Source organism: Tympanuchus pallidicinctus, unplaced genomic scaffold (genome assembly GCF_026119805.1).
Source record: "Tympanuchus pallidicinctus isolate F22 unplaced genomic scaffold, pur_lepc_1.0 scaffold17, whole genome shotgun sequence".
Taxonomy (NCBI): domain Eukaryota; kingdom Metazoa; phylum Chordata; class Aves; order Galliformes; family Phasianidae; genus Tympanuchus; species Tympanuchus pallidicinctus.
The window spans coordinates 11,547,930-11,568,403 of record NW_026294690.1 but is presented as its reverse complement, the minus strand read 5'-3'; the positions used below and the strand labels follow the sequence as shown (position 1 = coordinate 11,568,403).

General features: G+C 44.3%; 3 protein-coding genes across 10 annotated transcripts in view; 1 reads left to right on the top strand and 2 right to left on the bottom strand.

The window, feature by feature from the left end:
- Positions 1-356: 356 nt before the first annotated feature.
- KCTD6 (potassium channel tetramerization domain containing 6) lies at positions 357-8,699 on the bottom strand. 2 transcript variants are annotated; one of them, XM_052679178.1, is made up of 3 exons: positions 8,354-8,699; positions 3,324-3,429; positions 357-2,148 (listed from the first exon to the last, which is right to left on the bottom strand). In XM_052679178.1, exons 2-3 carry the CDS (start codon positions 3,348-3,350, stop codon positions 1,462-1,464), a joined length of 714 nt encoding a protein of 237 aa, XP_052535138.1. In that variant the 5' UTR covers positions 3,351-3,429; positions 8,354-8,699; the 3' UTR covers positions 357-1,461. The 2 variants fall into 2 exon arrangements, with proteins under 2 accessions (XP_052535138.1, XP_052535139.1); XM_052679179.1 differs by lacking the exon at positions 8,354-8,699 and having other exon boundaries at positions 357-2,573; positions 3,324-3,404.
- Positions 8,700-8,824: 125 nt separating this feature from the next.
- PDHB (pyruvate dehydrogenase E1 subunit beta) lies at positions 8,825-13,379 on the top strand. The gene is made up of 9 exons (XM_052679172.1): positions 8,825-8,966; positions 9,085-9,192; positions 9,261-9,323; positions 9,404-9,439; positions 9,531-9,816; positions 10,643-10,753; positions 11,345-11,436; positions 11,882-12,023; positions 12,362-13,379. Exons 1-9 carry the CDS (start codon positions 8,871-8,873, stop codon positions 12,505-12,507), a joined length of 1,080 nt encoding a protein of 359 aa, XP_052535132.1. The 5' UTR covers positions 8,825-8,870; the 3' UTR covers positions 12,508-13,379.
- A 377-nt stretch (positions 13,380-13,756) lies between these two features.
- Positions 13,757-20,474, bottom strand: part of PXK (PX domain containing serine/threonine kinase like) — a 31,793-nt gene continuing 25,075 nt past the window's right edge. For 3 of the 7 annotated variants that reach the window (XM_052679162.1, XM_052679163.1, XM_052679169.1), the window contains one exon: positions 13,757-14,882. In XM_052679162.1, the coding sequence (XP_052535122.1) occupies positions 14,677-14,882 (206 nt within the window). In that variant the 3' untranslated portion in view covers positions 13,757-14,676. The other 4 variants (XM_052679165.1, XM_052679166.1, XM_052679167.1 and 1 more) reach the window with 2 other exon arrangements.

Below are 20,474 nucleotides of genomic sequence, written 5' to 3'. Positions count from 1 at the left end.
CAAACAGGCCTTCTGACAGAGAGCTGAGATGCAAGGCCCCAGGCTTCAGAAGGCTGCAACGACCTGAGGAACCCTGATCCCTCTGACATCTCCAAATAGTGACACTCCACACTTTAGGAAGCAAAGCAGCTGTGATAAGAAACCACTGTGACAAGAACTTGAAGGGAGAATGTGATCCATTCAGTCAAAATAAACATTGAATCTCTACTCTCAAGAGAATTAAGCTAGAACACAACCAGAAATTGTGAAAGTAACAGTGACACAGTGGCCAAGAGAAGCAGGAATGGCTACATGAAATTAGGTAAGAACACAGAATCTCAGTTCCTTGACTTGAACATATTGGAAACAGCACTCTGTAGTTAAAGACACAGAATCTTATTTGTATTACATATATAAAAATCCGTATGTGATATAAGCAGCTATCAGATAGATCATTAAAATGGGATAACAATGCAGCTACAAGTATTTTTAGGTGTTGTGTTCCCTTTATCTCTACAGAAAGTGCGAATCCTTGCCATCCCTCTGTTGGTCAAAATGCCTCGTTTTCCAAACACTTTTGTTTTCCTGTGATGAGGACAGCTTGATCAATTAGTTAAGACAAAAAGGAACAAAGTATGTCAGTAGTGAAAGAGAATGGAGCCCTAGCAAAGCATCTGTGCTATTCTGCAGCGCTGAAAAACAGCCTTTGGGGTTTTTATTAAGTATTAGAGTTCTAGAAGACAAAAAATACAAGATAGTATTCTATATTTCACATTTTTATTAGCTTCTTGCTGGCAGGCATTACACTTGGGAATAATATTGCACCAGGCATTAAAAATATGAATTCTACCACAGGGACATTTTGCATTCAGAATCCAATATAAATATTTCTAATCATATTTCCATGGCTACAGATAGTATTTGGTTGCTTGATTTATATGCATAGAAAGAAACAGTTGTCATAACTGTACGAAACTGTACTTATCAAGTACTTTTAAAGGGTGGGATTTTTTTTCCTAGAATATCACAATACTGTTTATTGATTTAGAAGCTAAATTAGTCTATGTGATAGCAGCCTTTCGCCATCTGCCTCTTAGATTCCGTTTGTTTCTTGCTCCCAGTGGCACAGGGTTAGATGGATTAGAAACCATTTAAACTGAGGTAATTTTAGCACTTTAAGTTGCGTCGGAATTGTGTTAATGACACAAAATACCCTCCTGCACTAATTCTTCGGACTCCCTCTTTCAAACAAAAAGGTGTCTTGACTGAACAGGCACATGCATGTTTTTATTCTGGATGAAAGGACAGAACTGCTAGAGAATGAAACTTCTCCAGTCCTTAATGATAAACAATAAATACTCATATATATATATATAAAAAAAAAAAAAGCCCGCAGTGTTACGTCAGCCAAAATCCAGACTCTCTTGGCTTTACTGTTCAATTAAGTCACTAATAACTGAAACGGCTCCTGTGGAGTCAGAGTCAGTCATCTGTTTTTCGTGCCAGTCTACAAAAAGTCCAGTTGTGCTCCACTGTGTTTTCATTGGCACGCTCACTCATGTGATGAACTCTGGTATTCCTGATCGTGAAGCCTTGCTTTGTGATGTACTCCATAAGATGCACTCTGAGAGACACTTCCTGGTGGTAATCGCATGGCCCAAAAGTGAAGGAAACCTGGCAGTCCCTGGTGTCCATCATATGCTTATTCCACTTCGTGAAGTGGTTTGAAATGCCTTCCAGTAACGAATGGACTTTCGTTGTGATGGTGAGCTGCGTGATGATCACAGCCACCGGGTTGGAGTACTTGGACAGCTTGCGGGTGCTGGAAAGCTCCACCACCTCCTCAAAGGTATCCACAGGATACAGAGGCTTGGGGTCGTTGAGACACTGAATCAGAGGTTCAATCTGATAGAAGTCCGCCTCCTTCCGAAGTAGGTCGAACTCCTTGAAGTCCAGTGGCAAAGTTAGCTCTGAGGTCCTTAAGAAGTTAAGAACGTAACGGAAAAGTGGTCCGTCTCTGTCAATGAAGTAATTGCCCTGAGAGTCCCTGGCAGTGGGGAAGTCTCCCCTGAACATGGCCCCAAGCATTGAGTCAGGATATCTGGTGAGAGTTGTGAGGGATGTCGTGTACATGTGTCCACCCACATTTAGCGTGACTGGATCAGTCATCTAGAAAGAGAGAAATCGCAGAGTTTATCAAGCCACGACAAGAAGGTTCACCAAGGCACATGGCAAATACTGCTTGAGAACTGGTGGCTCTGGAAGGAACCTCACTTCTCCCATTTGAAGTCTTTCAGTGATGTTTAAACCTGAACAAATCCAAGCCTAGCAACAAGGCACAGCTGACAGGATAACAACATTTAGAAAGCACATTTTGAGAATGCTTTAGAAATCTTAACAGGGCTACTGTCATAGAAGGCACTTTTGCACTTGAGGAACAAGTTTTTTCATATTTTACAGATGAGGAAATGAAATCAGAGACATTTCCTGAAGAACAAGTTTATGTGAATGAGGTCCATCAGTGCTCCTCGCTTTCAAAATCTCATTCAAGAATAACAGCAAATCAGCTGAACAAGTCTTAAGACTTTTTCACCCTCAAAAGAGGAAGACAGTACAAGTTTAGGCACAAGACAAAGAGCTCACAATCAAAATAATCCATGCACTGGTTAAGAGGAATTATTAAAACAAGAGAACTAAAGCCTTCCAGCTTTTAATTCTCAGAAGAAGCATTTATTAGAAAATTAGCATGCTGCGTAGAAGAGGGGGCAGAGCACCAAACCAGTCTGCATCAGCTTCCAGATAGTACATGAGGAAGCAAGAAGAAAGCAACATAAATCCCATCTGGCCACCATCCTAACAGTCAGGACTGAGGCCAGACAGTGGAGAAAAAAAAAAAAAAAAAGCGACATATGCACGGCAGCAGAATGTTTAGAGAATGAGAACAGGAGAAAAATAAGATACGTTTGTCTGATTTCAGACAAGGTTTAAAGGAAAAACATTTTTTCCTTATAAATAATGCAAGAAAGTCCTTAAAATTATAGGCAAGAAGCACAAACTGTTTTCAGTCTGTGTGTGTTAGGAAAATGGTAACAATGAGCTTAAGACATCAGTTAAATTCTTGCTGATTTTAGCTAGGCTATATGAACATGAGCACATCCCACAAATGGCACAGACGACAAAGCACTCCAGAAAACGTGAGCAAGCTGTTACTACATGCACAACTCTTGTTCTCACACTGTGAAGCCTCGATCCACACAGGACAGATCAACAAGGAATCTTACCTCAAGATCTTGAAAGCCCAGTTGTGCTGCTCAGCACACACACATTCACTCAGGATCACTTACCATATAGCCCCAGTCTCCATTATCCATCTGTTCAGTTGCTGAACCACGGTACTCCAAGTTGAACAGAAGGTTATTGAGAGATTGCAGTCCACCTCCTATTAGCTCCCTGCAGAAAAAAGCACACACACAAAAAAAAAAAAAAAACACATGGCAGGCTGTTCAGTACCTACAAGAACCACCAAAGGTGGTTTTCTAATCAAAGGCAGACTCTCTGCCAGGACAGCATGCAGCCATAAAGCCATATTAGCAGAAGAACAAATGAGCTTTTCCCTGCATCTCCCTCTGCACTACCCAGAGCACTGCCCCCTGAGCACATGGTAAGCACTCTGCTGGCTGTTCTGACCACCCAGACTTGTTAAATAACAGCATGTACCTCTGAGGATAAATTCTGTTTACAGACTACTTCTCATCAGGAAAACTTCAAGTCCTTTGAAGGACGGGCATCTTTTTCTCAATTAACAAAGTTCATTTATTCACCACTGAGGTAACACGCACAACCCATTAACATCAGCCAAAATTCCCATGCTCCTCTTTCAAACTGCGCAGAATAAATCAAGCACAAAAGTCAATGAACAGCAGGAAAATGAATTCTCACTGCAGAATTAATAATTCAGTAGTGGAGAACTGCAATTGATAACAAGAACTTTAATCTACAAAGGAAGAGTACGAACGGACTTCACAGACACAAACATGCTCCCGAAACAGACCTCCTTAGGGACGAGCAAGAGGACAGCAAACGTGCTTTCAATGATGCTCCAACAAAAGCAATCTGAGCAGTGGATCACGCTGCAACTTCCCAGAAGATGTGGAACCACCAGCTTGCATAACAGGGGCAGGGGCTGCACACAAGCGTTGCAAGGGAAACCCACAGCCCAGCTTATGCAACCCGAGGGGAAAAAGGTATGAGTGACCCCCGACACAGCTGAGGCCTTCCAGAGGTGCCCTGCTGCCCATGGATAGAGAAGGCAGCAAGCCTGTATTCCCTACCCATAATCTGCATCTCTGCTACAACTGCTGGAAATTTAGGTCAGCCTGTTTTAAGTAGGGTGCAGCTTCTCAGTTTTGTTTATTTTTACATCTTAAAGACAACACAGCTACTGAGGCTTCTGCTCCCAGCCTCAGTGCTGGCAAACTTCAATGCACCATCCCTCAGCTAAAAGGAGCTGGGAGATTTAAGCCAAGACAGAGTCCTGCTTTCTCAAGCACCAGCTAATTCCCAGCCAAAAAATGACTCTTCCTTCTCATTCCCTGCAAACAAGGTTGGTATCATTCACCACAGAGCAACACAGCAGATCCATCTCCGGGCTCTGCTATCCCGCCCAAAGCCAAAGCCAGGGCTCAGCAGCTCCCAGAAGCCAGGCCCTTGGGAGCCAGCAGTGTGAGCACAGCCTCAGTGGTACCTGAGATGTATTAAGAGAAGAAAACACAAAATCCCTGTATGAAAATTATGAGGTCAGACAACAGAAGCCTATGGAATTAAGACACAGAACGAGTCAAACCAGGATCTTACTTTCACAAGTGAGAGATGCAGCATGCCTGAAGAAAGCATATTAAATCACACACCCCCTAACAGCAGATAAACCTGGAATGCTAGCTCTTTTGCCAACATCTGTAGTTGTTCTGTTAACTGCTGACAAATGAAGAAGTGAAGTCATTCGGGTTTTCTCCATTTTGACTTGTCAGTCAGGTACAGATCATCACCTGTTACCAGTAGTTGAGATCCCTTCGACTCCAGTTGCTTTGTGTTTTTTTCCTTAAGGAACAGGTACTTGCAGCTGTCCCCCTGCTCAAGTACAGCACCAGCATAGCATGCAGACACATTAAAACCACTGGATAGACTGCCTAGGGTTCTGACATGCAAGAAAAACATTCACTTGAAGAGGAAATAATGCAGCTGGCCAGAAATGTCACTGGCAATCACAATATAAGAGATCAATTTTTATAAACTTAACAGGATCTTCACACTCAGAATACTCCAAAGGTAGGTAGATGTCCATCAGTTACTTGAACACACGGAATGACACTTTGTTATTCTGGCCAATATCTAAGCCTCTATATGGATTAATCTGGACTTTCCCCCACTCCATGCCTGTTCAGGGGAAGAAACAGACTACATTGCCTGTCCATTCGATGGCATGAACTCATCTTTGATCACAACACTGCTATGTAGCAGCACAATGAATAATTTACGAGAGCAATCAGCAGAAACTAACCCAGCCCTCAACACAGAAATGCAGCAAGAAGTCTCACTGACCTTTGTGTAAGAGTCCAGACTCCTACACAGACCTACCTGGCAACGCTCACAGTGCACCAAGAAGCACAGCACACAAGGTGCTATGAGGAGGCCATCCCAAAACACCTGGATGCGATCACAGCTACCTGCTGCTTCCCTGGCCAGCCTGGCAGCACCAAATTTCTAGACAACTTCAAAGGCAAAAATAGCTCTGTTCAGGTACAACCAGAGATAAAGACTAGCAAACCACATCATAACAAGGGTGGGGAAATGGGCCCTTAACAATGTGCCTTTCAACAATGCTCCAAATTCTTCCTGAATGAAAGTTTGTGACGCAGGAGGACGCAGAACCTCACTCCATCTATACTCCAGGACAGACAGCCTCAAGCCAGCGACAGTCCATGTCACACAATATGCATCACCCAGGTACAGAACCTCAGCAGCACAGCTACTTGTGTCCAGGCAGCAAAGAACAGGTGATGTGCAGATGCAGCCCAAGACAAATTGCCTTTAAGGCTGTAAGAAATGCTCACCTAAAACAATTCTCAGCCAGACCAACTTCTGACACCATTTAAGCAAAACAGGACATCATTCTCTGGTGAGAACACAAGCACACCAACGGACTCACATCCAGTCCTACTTTCACCAAGCTTTTCCTGTCAGCAGGGAGAAGATCTACAGCTGCCACCATAGCCCAAGTACATCCAGAACGAGGAAGGAACAATAAGAGACAAGTACCTTTGAAGAAAAACACCGAAGTCACCATTTTGTAATAAATACACCAAATTGGATACCTGCATTTATAAAACACTCACTCTTACTTAATATTTGATGACTCAGAAGATTACAAGACTATTTACTAGCAAGGTTACTGCAACAGGTAGTCTCATTAACTTCAGCAGGGCTTCTCCCAGGTAGCTACTAACATGCAACCATTTTGCAAGCTGAAATTCACAGAAAGCAAATGAGGACAGAGACACACAGGACAGAGCCTGGGGATGCCAGCAGCAATGCCAAGCGTTTGCACTGCTGGGACTGCAAACAGCACACTTGGCCAAGGGCACAGACTGCACACACCGCACCTGGACAAAACCACAATGGTTGTTCAATGGTTGTACCATCCTGCACAGTCAGATGGAGGAGGAGAAACGCACCCAGCAGTCACAAGCCAAAAGGCAGATATCACCTGATCTGCTCTGAATGCTTTTCAGCTACCTTGCTTAAAGTGAAGGACACAGACTGTTTATTGTTTACACAAACTGTTTAGTCTCAATAGGTACTGAAGACTTCAAGGTCAATATAAAGTTGACAGGACTTCTAATAAGCTAGTCTGTTATTTATACAGATAAATACCTGTGGCTCAAGCTACTCTCCCACTTAGTGAGCTCACTGTCTCTGACATTTGGATCTCCAAAGATGAGAAAATGAAACTCCTGCTCTCAGCAGCTACACTGTAAATGGACAGCCTCTCTAATCCTGAGCCAGTCTTGAAATCCAAAGGCAAGTTTTTATTGTAAATCATTACTAATGACTCACCTGAATTGACAATACCTCAGCTAGTGTAATTAATGACTGTCCTCCACAGAACTGCAGAGCAAGGCAATAGTCTGCAGAGCAAACCCAAGGCCCTACAGTGCTGAGCTACCCCAAGCAACGAGCTATGTTATGGAAACAACTGGTTACCAAAACTTCCAGTAATACCACAGCTTGGCATGGCCGAAGGATGAATCCCTCACCTACACGCGTCAAGTCTACAATGATTAACACAGTTTATTAGAACGTAACTTCTCCTTACTTTCTCTGTTTCTTTTGGTTAATATTTCAGTCTTCACCTCAGGCAAGAGAGCAAAATACTAACAGTGGCCACTCAGCATTCTCACTCCTTTATGCCTAACTGCTACACTATGAATTCTAAGCTCTGAAAGTTTTTTTTCCCCACACCTGAGGAATTCTAAAATCCTGGTTTGGGTCTGGGTTCTACAGTGTCCACCAATCTGACAGATGCTTGAAAATCCCACCTCACTATTACCATTTGACCCTCTTCATGCAGGAGTCCAAAGACTGCAACTGCACCTGCCCTGCACCTGCTGGCCCTGCACTGCTGGAGCCACACAGACGCTCTGCACAGTGTCGATAGTTGGTTTTACCCACATATCTTGTTCTATGGCACCAATAGGCAGCTATCTGCATGGGGAAACCCATCCAAGCAGTGCTGGATAAAGGCAGGTGTCAGGAGCACAGAGCATCCCACACAGCCAACAAGGCTATCACAGGGACCAAGCAGCAGGACGGTGACAAGAATCCTCCTTTCATGCCCAGGCCCGCAGGAGGAGCTGGGAATAGGAGCTTTCCATGCCGGAGGAACGCACGGTAGGAAATCTCACTCTGAGATCGCAATGATTCAGCAAGGATGCTGGACACGACTGCACCGCTCCACTCGCTGCCCCCAAGTGCCCAGTGTCTGGATACAGCGCCTGAACAGCGCTCCCGGCCCCAGCCCGGCCCTCCTGCACCGAGGGGCAGCAGGAGCTGCCATGCCAGGTGCAGCACTCCACCCCGCGCAGCCCCCCCCCCCCGAGCTGAGGGCCGGGCCCCGCACCTGCCGCCCTGCCATAGAATCCCAAATGTGACCCGTGTACGCCGCAGCTCCGGGCACCCGCAGTCCCACGGGGGACACGGCCCCGCTTTCCCCCCACCCAGGGCGGGCTCTGGCCGCTCGCAGCCCCGCGTTTCCCCCCCCCCACCCACCCTCCCTCCCACAGAAGCGCGGCCCGTCCCCGCCCCTCCCCGCACTCACAGGCGCAGCTCCCGGCGCTGAGCAGAGCCCGGCGAGGATGGGGACGACTGAACGGGGAGCAAAGCAGCCGCCGCGGGAGGGGAGGAGCGGAGGCGGGGTCTGACGCGATCCCCTCCCCGTCTCTCCGCCCGCCCCGGTCGGGTGAGGGAGGGAAGCCGCCTCCTTTCACCTCAGGGCCGCCGGCGGAAAAATCTCGCTCCGCCCTGCACCTCCGCGCCGGGCCGCCGTATCATTGAAGCGGAGAGATGGGGGCGGCGGGGCGATGCAGCCGTGGGCGGCCCCGGCGCCAGGAGGCGATGCCGCAGTGGGCGCGCACAAACTCGGGCCATGCGCCTATCCCTGAGCGCGGCTCGGCCCTGCACGACGGGCCCGGCCGCCGCCACTACCGCAGTGGGGGGCCGGAAGTGACGAGTTAAAAGAGCGCCGGCTGCCGGCACTAGTTCTCGCGAGAGTTCGGGGCGGGGCCGAGGAAGCGCGGGGGCCGGGCTGCCGCCCGGTGCTAGAGGACACGGCCAAGATGGCGGCGGCGGGAGCGTTGCGGCTGCTGGTTCCGCGAGGCCGCCTTCTTTCGCCGCGCAGGGGCCTCCACCTCTCCGCGCCCGCCGCCATCCAGGTAGAGGCCGTAAGGGGGGGATCGGGGGCGAGGGGTTCATCCCTTCCGAGCGGGGCGGTGCGGGAGCGCTGAGGGACGCCCGCTCCGCTCTGCCCTGCCTTGTGCCGCTGTCCCGCAGGTGACGGTGCGGGACGCGCTGAACCAGGCGCTGGACGAGGAGCTGGAGCGGGATGAGCGCGTCTTCCTGCTGGGCGAGGAGGTGGCCCAGTACGACGGTGCCTATAAGGTGAGGGGCGGCCGCTGCCGGGCCCGGGGTCGGGGCTTTGCGGGGTCTGACGCCGCTCCGCTCCGCAGATCTCCAGGGGGCTGTGGAAGAAGTACGGGGACAAGAGGATCATCGACACCCCCATCTCTGAGGTACGGCGCGGGGCTCGCTCACCCCGCGGGGCTCTTCGTGGGCCGCGCTCCGGCGCTGATTCTGTTTGCTCCTCTTCCAGATGGGCTTCACGGGAATCGCCGTCGGTGCCGCGATGGTCAGTACAGTACGCCCTTCCCCCTTCTGAACCGAAATACAAAACGAGCTGCTTTTGTATTAAAACGTGGCGTATGATCTGACTTTGATAGGCGGGCTTGAGGCCGGTGTGTGAATTCATGACGTTCAACTTCTCCATGCAAGCGATCGACCAGGTTATCAACTCTGCCGCCAAGACCTGCTACATGTCTGCAGGAGCCATCGGCGTCCCCATTGTTTTCCGTGGGCCCAACGGTGCTTCGGCTGGCGTTGCTGCTCAGCACTCGCAGTGCTTTGCTGCCTGGTACGGGCACTGCCCGGGGCTGAAAGTCGTCAGCCCTTGGAGCTCAGAAGATGCTAAAGGGCTGCTGAAGGCATCGATCCGGGACGACAATCCAGGTGAGCACAGTCAGATCACAGCAGCATTTAGCTCTCATTTCTGAATGTTTCTTTTCCTCCCCTACCTCATGTAAAAAATAGAAAATTATTCAACACTTAAGCATCGGCATCAGTACACCTTAACTGCTTTCCCCTTACGGTCACTTGGCTAGCTAGCAGCAGACTAATTTTGTGCTGTTCTAACCTGCTTCCATGTACCCATCTAGAAGCTTTAGAAATGCATTTATGCACCCACTGTAAAGGCATTATAAAGGATGAAGGTGAGTCAGGAGAAGTTCCTGCAGATACGGTACAATGTAACTCATTTTTTAGAGATGATGAAGCTTAGATGATAAAATTCAGAATCTCATTAATCAAAAGCAGGGTAACCTTCATCTTCCTTTCTCACGAGCACCCATGCAAAATGTAAGACTTATCTGAAGCCAGCAGTTCTACGGAAATATTTCTTAGCCATGACCTTTCCAGTTTTCCCTTGATCTACTTTTAGAGATGAGTATGCAGACTCAAATTTTACAGTGGTTTTGTAAGTCAGCATGGGCTTCTCGACTCCTGTTTTCTGCCAGTCTTTCTTTGTTTTGATTTGTTTTTTTTAAAGGAAAAATTATATGAAGGGCTTTAAATCTTGTGTAAAACTATATTGCAGTCATACACCTGGTCACTGCAGGTGTGACCACCTTTTAAATACTGTATTTAAAATAACTGAGTAGTGAAGCTGACTTTTAATCTTTTGTATTGCTTTTGCAAATATTCTGCTGCAGTACTGTTAATCATAAGTACAGCCTGTTCCTGCAGAAGTACAAATTAATCCAAGTACTTTTTGTTCTAGTTGTGATGCTGGAAAATGAATTGCTGTATGGTGTTCCCTTTGAGATGTCTGAACAGGCACAGTCAAAGGACTTTGTTGTTCCAATTGGAAAGGCCAAAATAGAAAGGGAAGGTAAGCTGAGAACATGGTGTATGTATTTGTATTCATCCTTACTAACCGAGCTGCCTGGGGAATCTTAGCTATTCAGAATACTGCTGTCATGGGACACAGGAGCATATTTAAAATGTTAAATACTTAAATAATATTTATCTTATTGTACTCAATTGTTTTGTTCCCTGCATCTCATTTATAACTGTAACTTTCTAAAAGGTTTCTTTCTTGATCTAGGGATGGTGCAGGTGATGAGCAGGAAAGTTCTCCTCACCTTAGTATGTAATTTTTGTTAAAAATGCAGAAGAGATCATTGTAATTTTTCAGCCTGTTTGTAATTTACCACTGAATAACATGAACGTGTAAAAAGGATAATCCAAAGAGTATTAAAAACATTACTTAGATCCCTGAATTAAAAGTTTTTTTGTCTTCTTGTAGTCCTGCTGCCACTCTTCATGGGTGTAGAATACTCAACATTTCAAACAAATGTATGGAACTTCAAATTTGCAAGATAATACTAATGCTACCTACTAAAAAGCCAAAAAAAAATGCCTTTTTATCTGTATTTTTTCTTCTGGGTTTGTTTCTTTTTAACACTTGTTTCTGTTCCAGGAACTCATGTTACATTAGTGGCACACTCTAGGCCTGTTGGGCACTGTTTGGAAGCAGCTTCTATCCTGGCCAAAGAAGGTGTTGAGTGTGAGGTGTGTGGTGTTTCTGTTGCTTTTCTCTCTCTCTTGTCTGGGAAAAAGGCAGAGAGTCACCTTGTTCTGCAGAGCCTGAACATCAGTTTAAAAACTACAAGCTTTTATAAGTGCCTTAACTATCAGTGTACGTGCATTTCTTGTTTCTGTGTTTGACCTTTTCATCACAAAATCAAGTCAGAACTACTAAAGATTTTCAGATTGATCTACCTGTACAATGAGCAGAACAACGACAGCATGTGGCAGCATAATTATATATAGCAGGACTCATCAAGCATTTTCCAGGAGCCACCAAAAGCCGTTCTGCAGATCTGTCAGGATAAGCAGTAATTTCATTAACTTTAAATCTTCAGAATAGATCGTAGTGCTGAAGGACCCTGTGCCCAAACAGCAGCAGATGTCAGGATTGGATCTCAGCAAAACTCACGCGGTGCCTTTTTTTAAGGTTGTCAATCTGCGCACCATCAGACCAATGGATATTGAAACGGTGGAAGCCAGTGTTGCAAAGACAAACCATCTTGTAACTGTGGAAGGAGGATGGCCACAGTTTGGAGTAGGAGCTGAAATCTGCGCCAGGATCATGGAAGGTACTGACTTCTGCAGTCTGCACGTTGATCTAAATCCTCGTGACTTGATAAAGCCAGATGACAACACATTTAAAGTCCTCTATCTGAGGAGCTTAATAGCTGTCTTGTTCTAGACATGTTCAAATGGTCGATCCAGATGACCTGGTATAATTCTTATCCCAGGAACTGAAGCAAGATGGTAACTTTTTGCTTATCACTGTGCACTATAGTTTAGACAAGCAGGAACAGCTGTCTCTGGTACGACAGGAACAAAGTTGTTGTAAGCATATTAAAATTCAGAAACCGAATTGAGAGAAAACGAGACTGTGCAACAACCTGACCACCATTTTCTGTTTCAGGATCTGCCTTCAACTACTTGGATGCTCCAGCTGTGCGTGTTACAGGTGCAGATGTTCCCATGCCCTACGCAAAAATTCTAGAAGATAACTGCATACCTCAAGTGAAGGATATAATATTTGCAGTGAAGAAAACTTTGAATATCTGAGTTGTAAATATGTTTTAAAGTCCTGCTTTAAAAAGTATTAATGGTATAGGGCAACTTGTATGCAAAACTTTGTTGTATAGCTGCATAAACTTTTGTACAGTGAAGTACAGCGATCTCCCAGAATATTTATATGGCTGCAATGGGGTCTGGTGGGGTTTCTCTCAAAGCCACTGCATTTAAGTAACCCTGTGGTAATGCTCGTCTGTAAGCTAGCTTGCACTTCAGCTGGGTTAGGATCTCTCTGTATGCTCTAAATTCAGAGGGAAGAAAAGGTCTTCCATTTCTGCTTGTCCTGTAAGATCAGACTAGCTGTGCTAAACTGACAGTGATGGTGGTTGAGTGCAGAACGGTAGTGAATAATAAGGGCCACCCTGAATCTAGTCCTAGGATGCTGCACAGCTCTCTAGGAGCCTATGTTTGCAAGGCTTACTAAAGGCAAATGATAAAACCAGAGCTGAGTGAAGCCTTGCTTTTTAATTCAACAGTTTAACAAATACCTGTATAAAATGGCTCTGGAAGCCTGTAGTATGGGTTAAGAGGTGGCTCGTGCTTTCTTCAAAGAGTGCTCTGGTCATAGAGGAAAGCTGCACAAGAGCTTGATTAAAGATCCTGATCCTTTCAGTGTGTGGTGGGAAATAATACCTATTTATTCTTTATTAACTGTCACGTGCATTTTCTATGCCAGCTGTCATGTACAGTGATAAAAAAACTTGCTCAGATGTTTTGTTTTTATGTATGGTTTTGTGCCTTGTTTGTTTGTTTGCTTGTTTTTTAAACTCAACAATGGTATGCACAAACATGTTCTTACAGGCAAAAAAGAAAAAAAGTTACTTTTTTCAGACCTGGGTAAGGTAATAAACTATTCAAAAGCAGTTGTTTGTGTATGTTTGAAGAGCTGGGCAACAACTGCACCAGCTTTTGCTGCAACCACATACCAGGGTTTAGCTAAGGGGCTGACAGAGAGGATCTGTTCTTTGTTCAGCAGCTTCTGTTACTGCCCTGGTAGAGACAGTCTGCCTACAGAAGTCAGTGCAGCACAGCTTGCTGTACAGCCAGGAAAAGGTGCCTTCCAATGAACCATTCTGGAGCAGATACTTACCTCTCTTAAGCAGACACAAGGGCTCAGGTCCTACTTCAGTTACAGGTCAGGAATACCTTCCAGGGCATTTCCAAGCAGAAGTGCTACTCGACTCTTAGAAGTCAGGCTTGCAGGCAAAATCCTAGCTGAACACATCCACCACCACGCTGCTGGAGGAACTCCATTAACATTTTAATAAAAATGACTGAATATCACAGGTTACATGAAACTGTACAGACATTCTCTGCATAGTTACAAACACGGATGTACTTGAATTTTAAAAAATGGATTATCTATAATCCTTTAAAGTGCAATTTGTTTAAGGTTTTAATCAAATCGAAAAAATGATCTTTCAATAAAGTATAAGCTGTAAAATTAACTTGAAGTTTGCATTTAACTAAATAATGAATAATATCCCAGTGCCCTATTAACTTCCATTTCAACTATTTCCTTATTTAAAAAACACTTTCCCTTAGAGTTGCAGGTAGGATGTCCATTTAAACAAGTCTGAGACACTATTCTTAGTCCATCAGCAAAAATGGTGGGAATAAGATTTAATTCTCCAGTTCCCTCACCTGTGCAGTATGTTTTATGGGTTGTTTTGTTGGTTGGTTTTGGCTGGGTTCTTTTTGGATTATCTCAAACCAAATATGCTGATTCAGTGCAGGAAGTTAAATGAGTTACTGCTGGATGGCCAGTGTTGAAGAAGGGCAGGTTAGAAGTAGATTCTTGTGATTTGACCAAAAAAAAAAAAAAAGTGAGAAGAATAGAACTAAAAAATGCATTAATTCACCTTGATCATGGCCATTCCTATTCTCAGTTTTATTCAGCCACGTAGAAATTGCTGTACCCGAAACTGCAGCTAGAAAACAAAATTCTTGAAACCAAATAAAGAATGGAGTACTTAGCATGGCAACGCAGTGCAGATGGGGTAGTGCTGCTGCTTGTGTAAAGCTGAAATAGAGGTAAAAGGAGCTACTGCATGACTAGCTGCTGTATGCGTTGGTGAATCAGTTGCTGGTCAGAAGGGCCTTGTTCCTGGACAGCACAGGAGCGGGAGGGGGAATTCAATCCCGGTGTAATGGTCAGCCTCAGCTGATCCTGGGAGCACTGTAGTCACACGTGTGTGTTTTCTTCAGAGTTCCTTTCTGAAAGTTTTGAATGGAGCTGAGTAAGGCCCCTCGGCTCGCACTGACAGCAGGCTGTGAGCTTGGCTGTGTTGGCACCTCTGTATTTGGAGGAGGAGCTGCTGGTGGCAGGGGTGGCGGTGGTGGTGCTGGGGGTATCGACGATGCTCCTGTTGAGTGAGGAGAGAAGATGATGTTTGGTTATGCCACAGAGGTCCTGCTCAGAGCACTGCAGCCACGTAGCCGGACCGTGTCAGTTCTGCACTAGGAGCTTCACTCCTTGAAAACAAGTGGAATGTGAACAACAGAACAGGATGAAAAAATGCTGATGTGATCAAACCTCTATCTGCAGGTGAGTCACGTCATCTGAGACACCTCTGAGAAGAAGCCTAAAAGTCATCAGTTCTCAGGGATGCAAAACGTGACTCAAATGCGATACTGACCGGGAAGCAAATCTTACCCTCTGTTCATATTTACATGACGAACATTACAGGTTTTACAAAGGACCACTCTGCTGTAGCAGTTGTGGTGATTGATCAAATTATACATTAGTTTTAGGCAACTAACTGCAGATAGAGTTTTTCTGGAAATGTTTTACGTGTCCACAGTACTGTCAGACTTTCTTCAGCCATAGAGAAACAAGCAAATGCTTGTTTCACAGGCTGAAGGAATCACAACTCACTACTCACACCACTTGCTTGCTTTCTGTGCTCCTACCTTGCACTCTGGCCATTGCTTTTTACCCTAGTCATGTTGTCTCATCATGCTTTAAGCTCCATGCCCTGACAACTTGCAGAGAGGGCTGGAAAGCCAGAAACCAGCTGTGCATGCAGGCAGCTAACCCAGCACAGGTTCTGGAAGCTCAGGTCCAGGCAGGTGGCCTTATTTGACTCAAGCTACATTTCCACACAATGTGCTCCAGTGCTTCTCAGCTGTTGCACATTACATCATCATTTCTACACTCAGGATCAAAGATACATGGCAGGAGTAAGAGCAAAGGCCAGAGGTGACCCCATGCTGTTCCACAAGACATCCACGTGAAGGTGCATTTGCAGCACACCCTCAGTTGCATGTGAATGATGGGCCTGTCTTCAGCTTCATATTCTGAAAATGGGGGGCTTAGTGGTTAAGATATTGTTATTCAACAGTGAATTTTAATTCCATTGTCTAGACCATGAGTTAATGTCAAGTATGGCTAGGGAGACAAGTGGCATCTGTAGTTCAATACTTGTTTGGTAGCTCTAACCTATATGAGGAACACACCAATAAGTGGCAAGGACTGGGATGCTTTTGGACAAAAGAGCAAAACAACACAGGGCCAGCCAACACACTATGACAAATGAGGTAGAACTGCTTGCTATGAATTAAGCAAATACTAAGCAGTTAAAGGAAACTATGGACATGGATTCAAGAAGTGTTAAAATTCTCACTGTCATGAAAACCTTTTTCTGTGATAAGAAAACACAGAAAAACAGCTCCTGTCTTCACTCTCATCCCTTTCAGAACTATTCAAGTCCTATAGAGTAATGTTCAAGCTCTATTGGAAATGTCAGAGAATAACTGAAAAAACACGTCTGGGGCACGTGGATCAGCTGCTCTCTTAAGTACTCAAAACATTACACAATGTTAGTATAAACTGAAATAACACATCACATATTGATGCCTTGGGGTCATCTAACTTACCCAAACCCGTGTTTTTGCACTAGCCAAAGATGTGAGTCTGTAATTACAAATATTGAAAACCATCCTCTAAGTTAAGAGTCCTGTTTGTGCCGTGTGTATGGACTGCCAGTAAAGCACAGCAAAGCAAAACAGACACTCTGGCACAGAAGAACAAAACCAAGAACAGTTAACCACTCTGATGAGTTAAGAGGTCAGGGCAGGAGTGGCGAAGCAACGCTCGCGTTGGATTTGGGATCAGATGAACTGCTGTAAAACAGCCAAGGCCAGCTCAACACAACTGAGATGGCTTGAAAGAGATGCAAGAATTTCAGAGAACGAAGACAAGATTGGAACAGCAAGGTGAAACTGAAGAGGTTATGCACATAGTTGTACAAGTTACAATAAGGAGAGACCATAAAGACAGTGGCCAGGACTCCATATGGAATAGAAATGTAGCAGTAATAATTTGGCAAAAGAAGGTACTTATTTGACAGAAACGGAGGCAAAAATGCCACTACGTAAGTGCTTGGATTGCTATTATTAGGCCAAGAATCCATGTGGTTATCTTTAAATTTTGGTCTGGTCATTTTATGATGGGGGCATAAAGGACAGGGAGGTGGGGGAGAGGCTGCCTTTCTGCCTGGAAATCTGTTAAGTTCCTCAGTACCAAGTATTTCTAAATTGTGATGCCAACATCATACAGTTGAAAGAAACTCTTAGGAGATCTTACACCTGACTTCTGCCTTAAAATATAAATACAGGACTTAAGATGGTATCTGACTAGCTATGAGCATTACATATTGAACATGTAAATTAAGAGCACGATTCTGAAAATCTGTCAAATCCATTCATTTCAGTCAACCTATCAGTCAACCAAAACTAAGCTGTCCCTTCTTGACGTGAGTGGTGCAAAAGAAATCTTAGTTTACTGCAGAGGACTCATATGCAGCTCCATCTGCAGGTTAAACTGATCAACCCAACAGTGAAATACTTTCCCACATTTACCCAGAAAATACTTCAGGCAAGTGCTCAATTATCACACAACTTTTCCAATACATACGTTGGAAGCAGCTGACTGCAAACACATTCACTCATTCACACAATTACAGGAATAAAACACTCAAACAAGAACTTACCAAGGGTTTTTTTTTACAGGGACATTTTTGTTAAGAGAGTGTGTTAAAAGGAATAGGAAGTAAATCAGATGCTGTAAACTTGATGCCTGAATTGAAACAAAAACTTAATTATGAATTTAAAGTGACAGTAATTGTGCAAACAGCATTAAAAACTTTGCTGAGAATGGGATGCAAACAAAGAAAATCATTTTAGTGGTAAGTTTTTAAAGATGCTGTATTTCATTAAAATAATCCATAAGAATGCTCAGATCTTTTTCTTCCATTCCCTCCCAATACTAAGCAAGTTTAAGATTCGCATTAAACTTTCCCATACAGAAACAGAGCATCTTTAAAGAGATAAATCAGCATTAGCTTACTTTTCCGAAAATTCACGTTCAAAATGATGCATGCTCTATTGAAGACAGCAGAGAAAGAGAGAGGACACAAGTTAATCATCCGGATCTCGTGTCAAAGTAAGAAAAACAGAGAGCGTTAGCTGAAAAGTTAGGACCAAAAAAACCAACACATTCTTATGCACTGAAAAATACATGGGAATAGCAGTTGATTTTTTTTTTTCCTATTGCATATACAACACTTGGATTGTGAATAACGAACTCAACTTTCCACACTGTAAGCATTATTATACCCAATCAACAAATAAAACATTCATATTATCAATTTCACATGCTGTAATTCAGGCTTCACAGGATTACAGTGCATTGAGAGACAGTTAGCAAGAAATCCGCAGGAAGAGTAGACACTGCAGATGAAATCCATTCATCACGGCACATCTCCTGTCACGTTAACACCCGCATTTACACTTCAGCTACACGGATCAATCAGAAACAACCAAGGGCAGCACCTGCTAAAGCACTGTGCATTGTCTTACAGACAGGTGAAGAGCTCTAAAGATGCTCCACATGGCTCTCTATGAAACATGCTGTAGTGAAGTAGTCAGAACAACTGGCACAGAAAAGGACACTAAAGTTAAGTACAACTCCTTCAGCTTATTCTCTCTGGGAAGTGCAGGACAGCAATACTGCTCAGAAAGGAGCTGGCTAAATGGCACCCTCCAAACTTTTCTAACAGGAGAGCTCACTGGTATGTTACGGGCTTACTGCATTTAGAGATGTAGTGAAGTTTTAAATAACCCACAGCATGGTTCTGCATCCCTTCTGGTCCTAGCCACAAAGGAAAACAACAGATTCTCAGTGAAGCAAAGTGGACAGAAGTGTGCAAGTAGATGGGGAAAACTGAAAACATAAAAACCAATCAGAAGAGAATGTCAGAAAGACAGAAGTTGTGTTAGAGTCATTTGTCATGATCTAAGCAACGTATTTCAAAGATGGCATTCAGCCAAGTATCTGCAACACAGCTGGTCACAAACAAGCACTCCTGGCAATGAGAAACACCCACAAGAGTCTGTGATTCTTCCCCAGGGTATGACAGCCTAAAGCCTGTTTACCTCTGGTTGGAATCTCTAGTTCTGCACATACCCACACACTACACTGACTGAGATGGAATAGGCCAAGAGCTTCTGTAGGACATCCTTCTCCATATCAGCCTTCATTTTGGCATGGCATCGTATCAGCAAGACTCTTTGACTTGCCATGATACTAACACAAACCAGAAGGACAAACTGAAAGCCTCATTCCTGCTTTGAAGGTCATCTCACCATGATGCCCACAAGCAATTTTGGTCTAGAGGTAAATATCCTTAATGAATACAATGAAACAGGACAAAACAGAAGCTAGAGCTGCATCAGCTGTCACAAATAATGTCTTAACCATGGGGCCAGTGAGTCTTTCACCAAGTCATCAACAGCACACCTGTACAGAATACAACATCACTGATGATGTCTCTCGCTTTCTCTTAGAGCTAATATCTGAAGTTTCATCCATTAATTCTACTTATAAAAGCATTCCTGAAATGGTGACACTTGCCTTTATGCCCAAATGAAAGCACCAACACCATCAACCCACTAAAGCACTTCCTGATGTGGTTGCACACAGGGCAATGTGCATCACGTCACACACAGGGCAGACTGCTATGTCTCCACAAGCACAGTGCCTGCAGGATGACTGACACACTGTGACTGTGTGGTTTGAACTCAGAGCCAAATTTCTGAGCCAAAACTTCAGCCATTTTAAGCCAGCTGAGCCAAATCCATGAATTAACCTGAGCCTGAGCTTTCAATCTAGTTCCAATACACATTAAAGTTGAAACACCAGTTAAAAACCGTTCTATTCCAGAAAGAAAAAAAAGTTTTAAATATCCATCTACTTTGAAGGCATGGGGATTTTCTTTTGCATTGTTCAGCTACTTTCTTTTTAAAGCATACAGAATCTGAAAGATGAGCCATCTCATCTACAGAAAACAGAGCTGTCATTGTGCAACACAACAGCAGTAATTATCTTGTTTAGAGTAACTGGAAGAAGTAAGTTCATAGAACACGTACTTCAGTGTCCTCTCTACTCGAAGGAGAAACGACTAATTTGAATTTCAGCATAAAAGATTTAAATTATATCACAAGACTGTAGCATCTTACAAATGACCACCCACAACAAACACAGATTTGATTTCATCACTTTGGTATAGAAAGCTCCTGCGGGTAGGAATCATGATACAAGTCACCATAACAGCAATGCCACAGACAGCCTCCTTTCTTGGTATATATTCCATTCAGATCTTCTGCTGGTAATGTTTGCTAGTGCATTTCTTCTAGCCTTTCAGACTGGAGCGTGTCCACCACAGCTCAATACTCATATTTGTAATCCAACTTTCACAAGTATTTCTGTTTCTGGCAATGCCCACTCAAGCAGATTTCTCTACCACATCCCACCACTTGTTCCAAACATTAGCAAAACTGTTTGCATAGCTACCTAGCAAATTGGAAGTGGGATCTGGTCAAAACGAGAAATTATTTTTAACACAAACCAGTTTCTGACTTGTTTCTCTGCACAAGCAGCTCTACTCGTATCACTA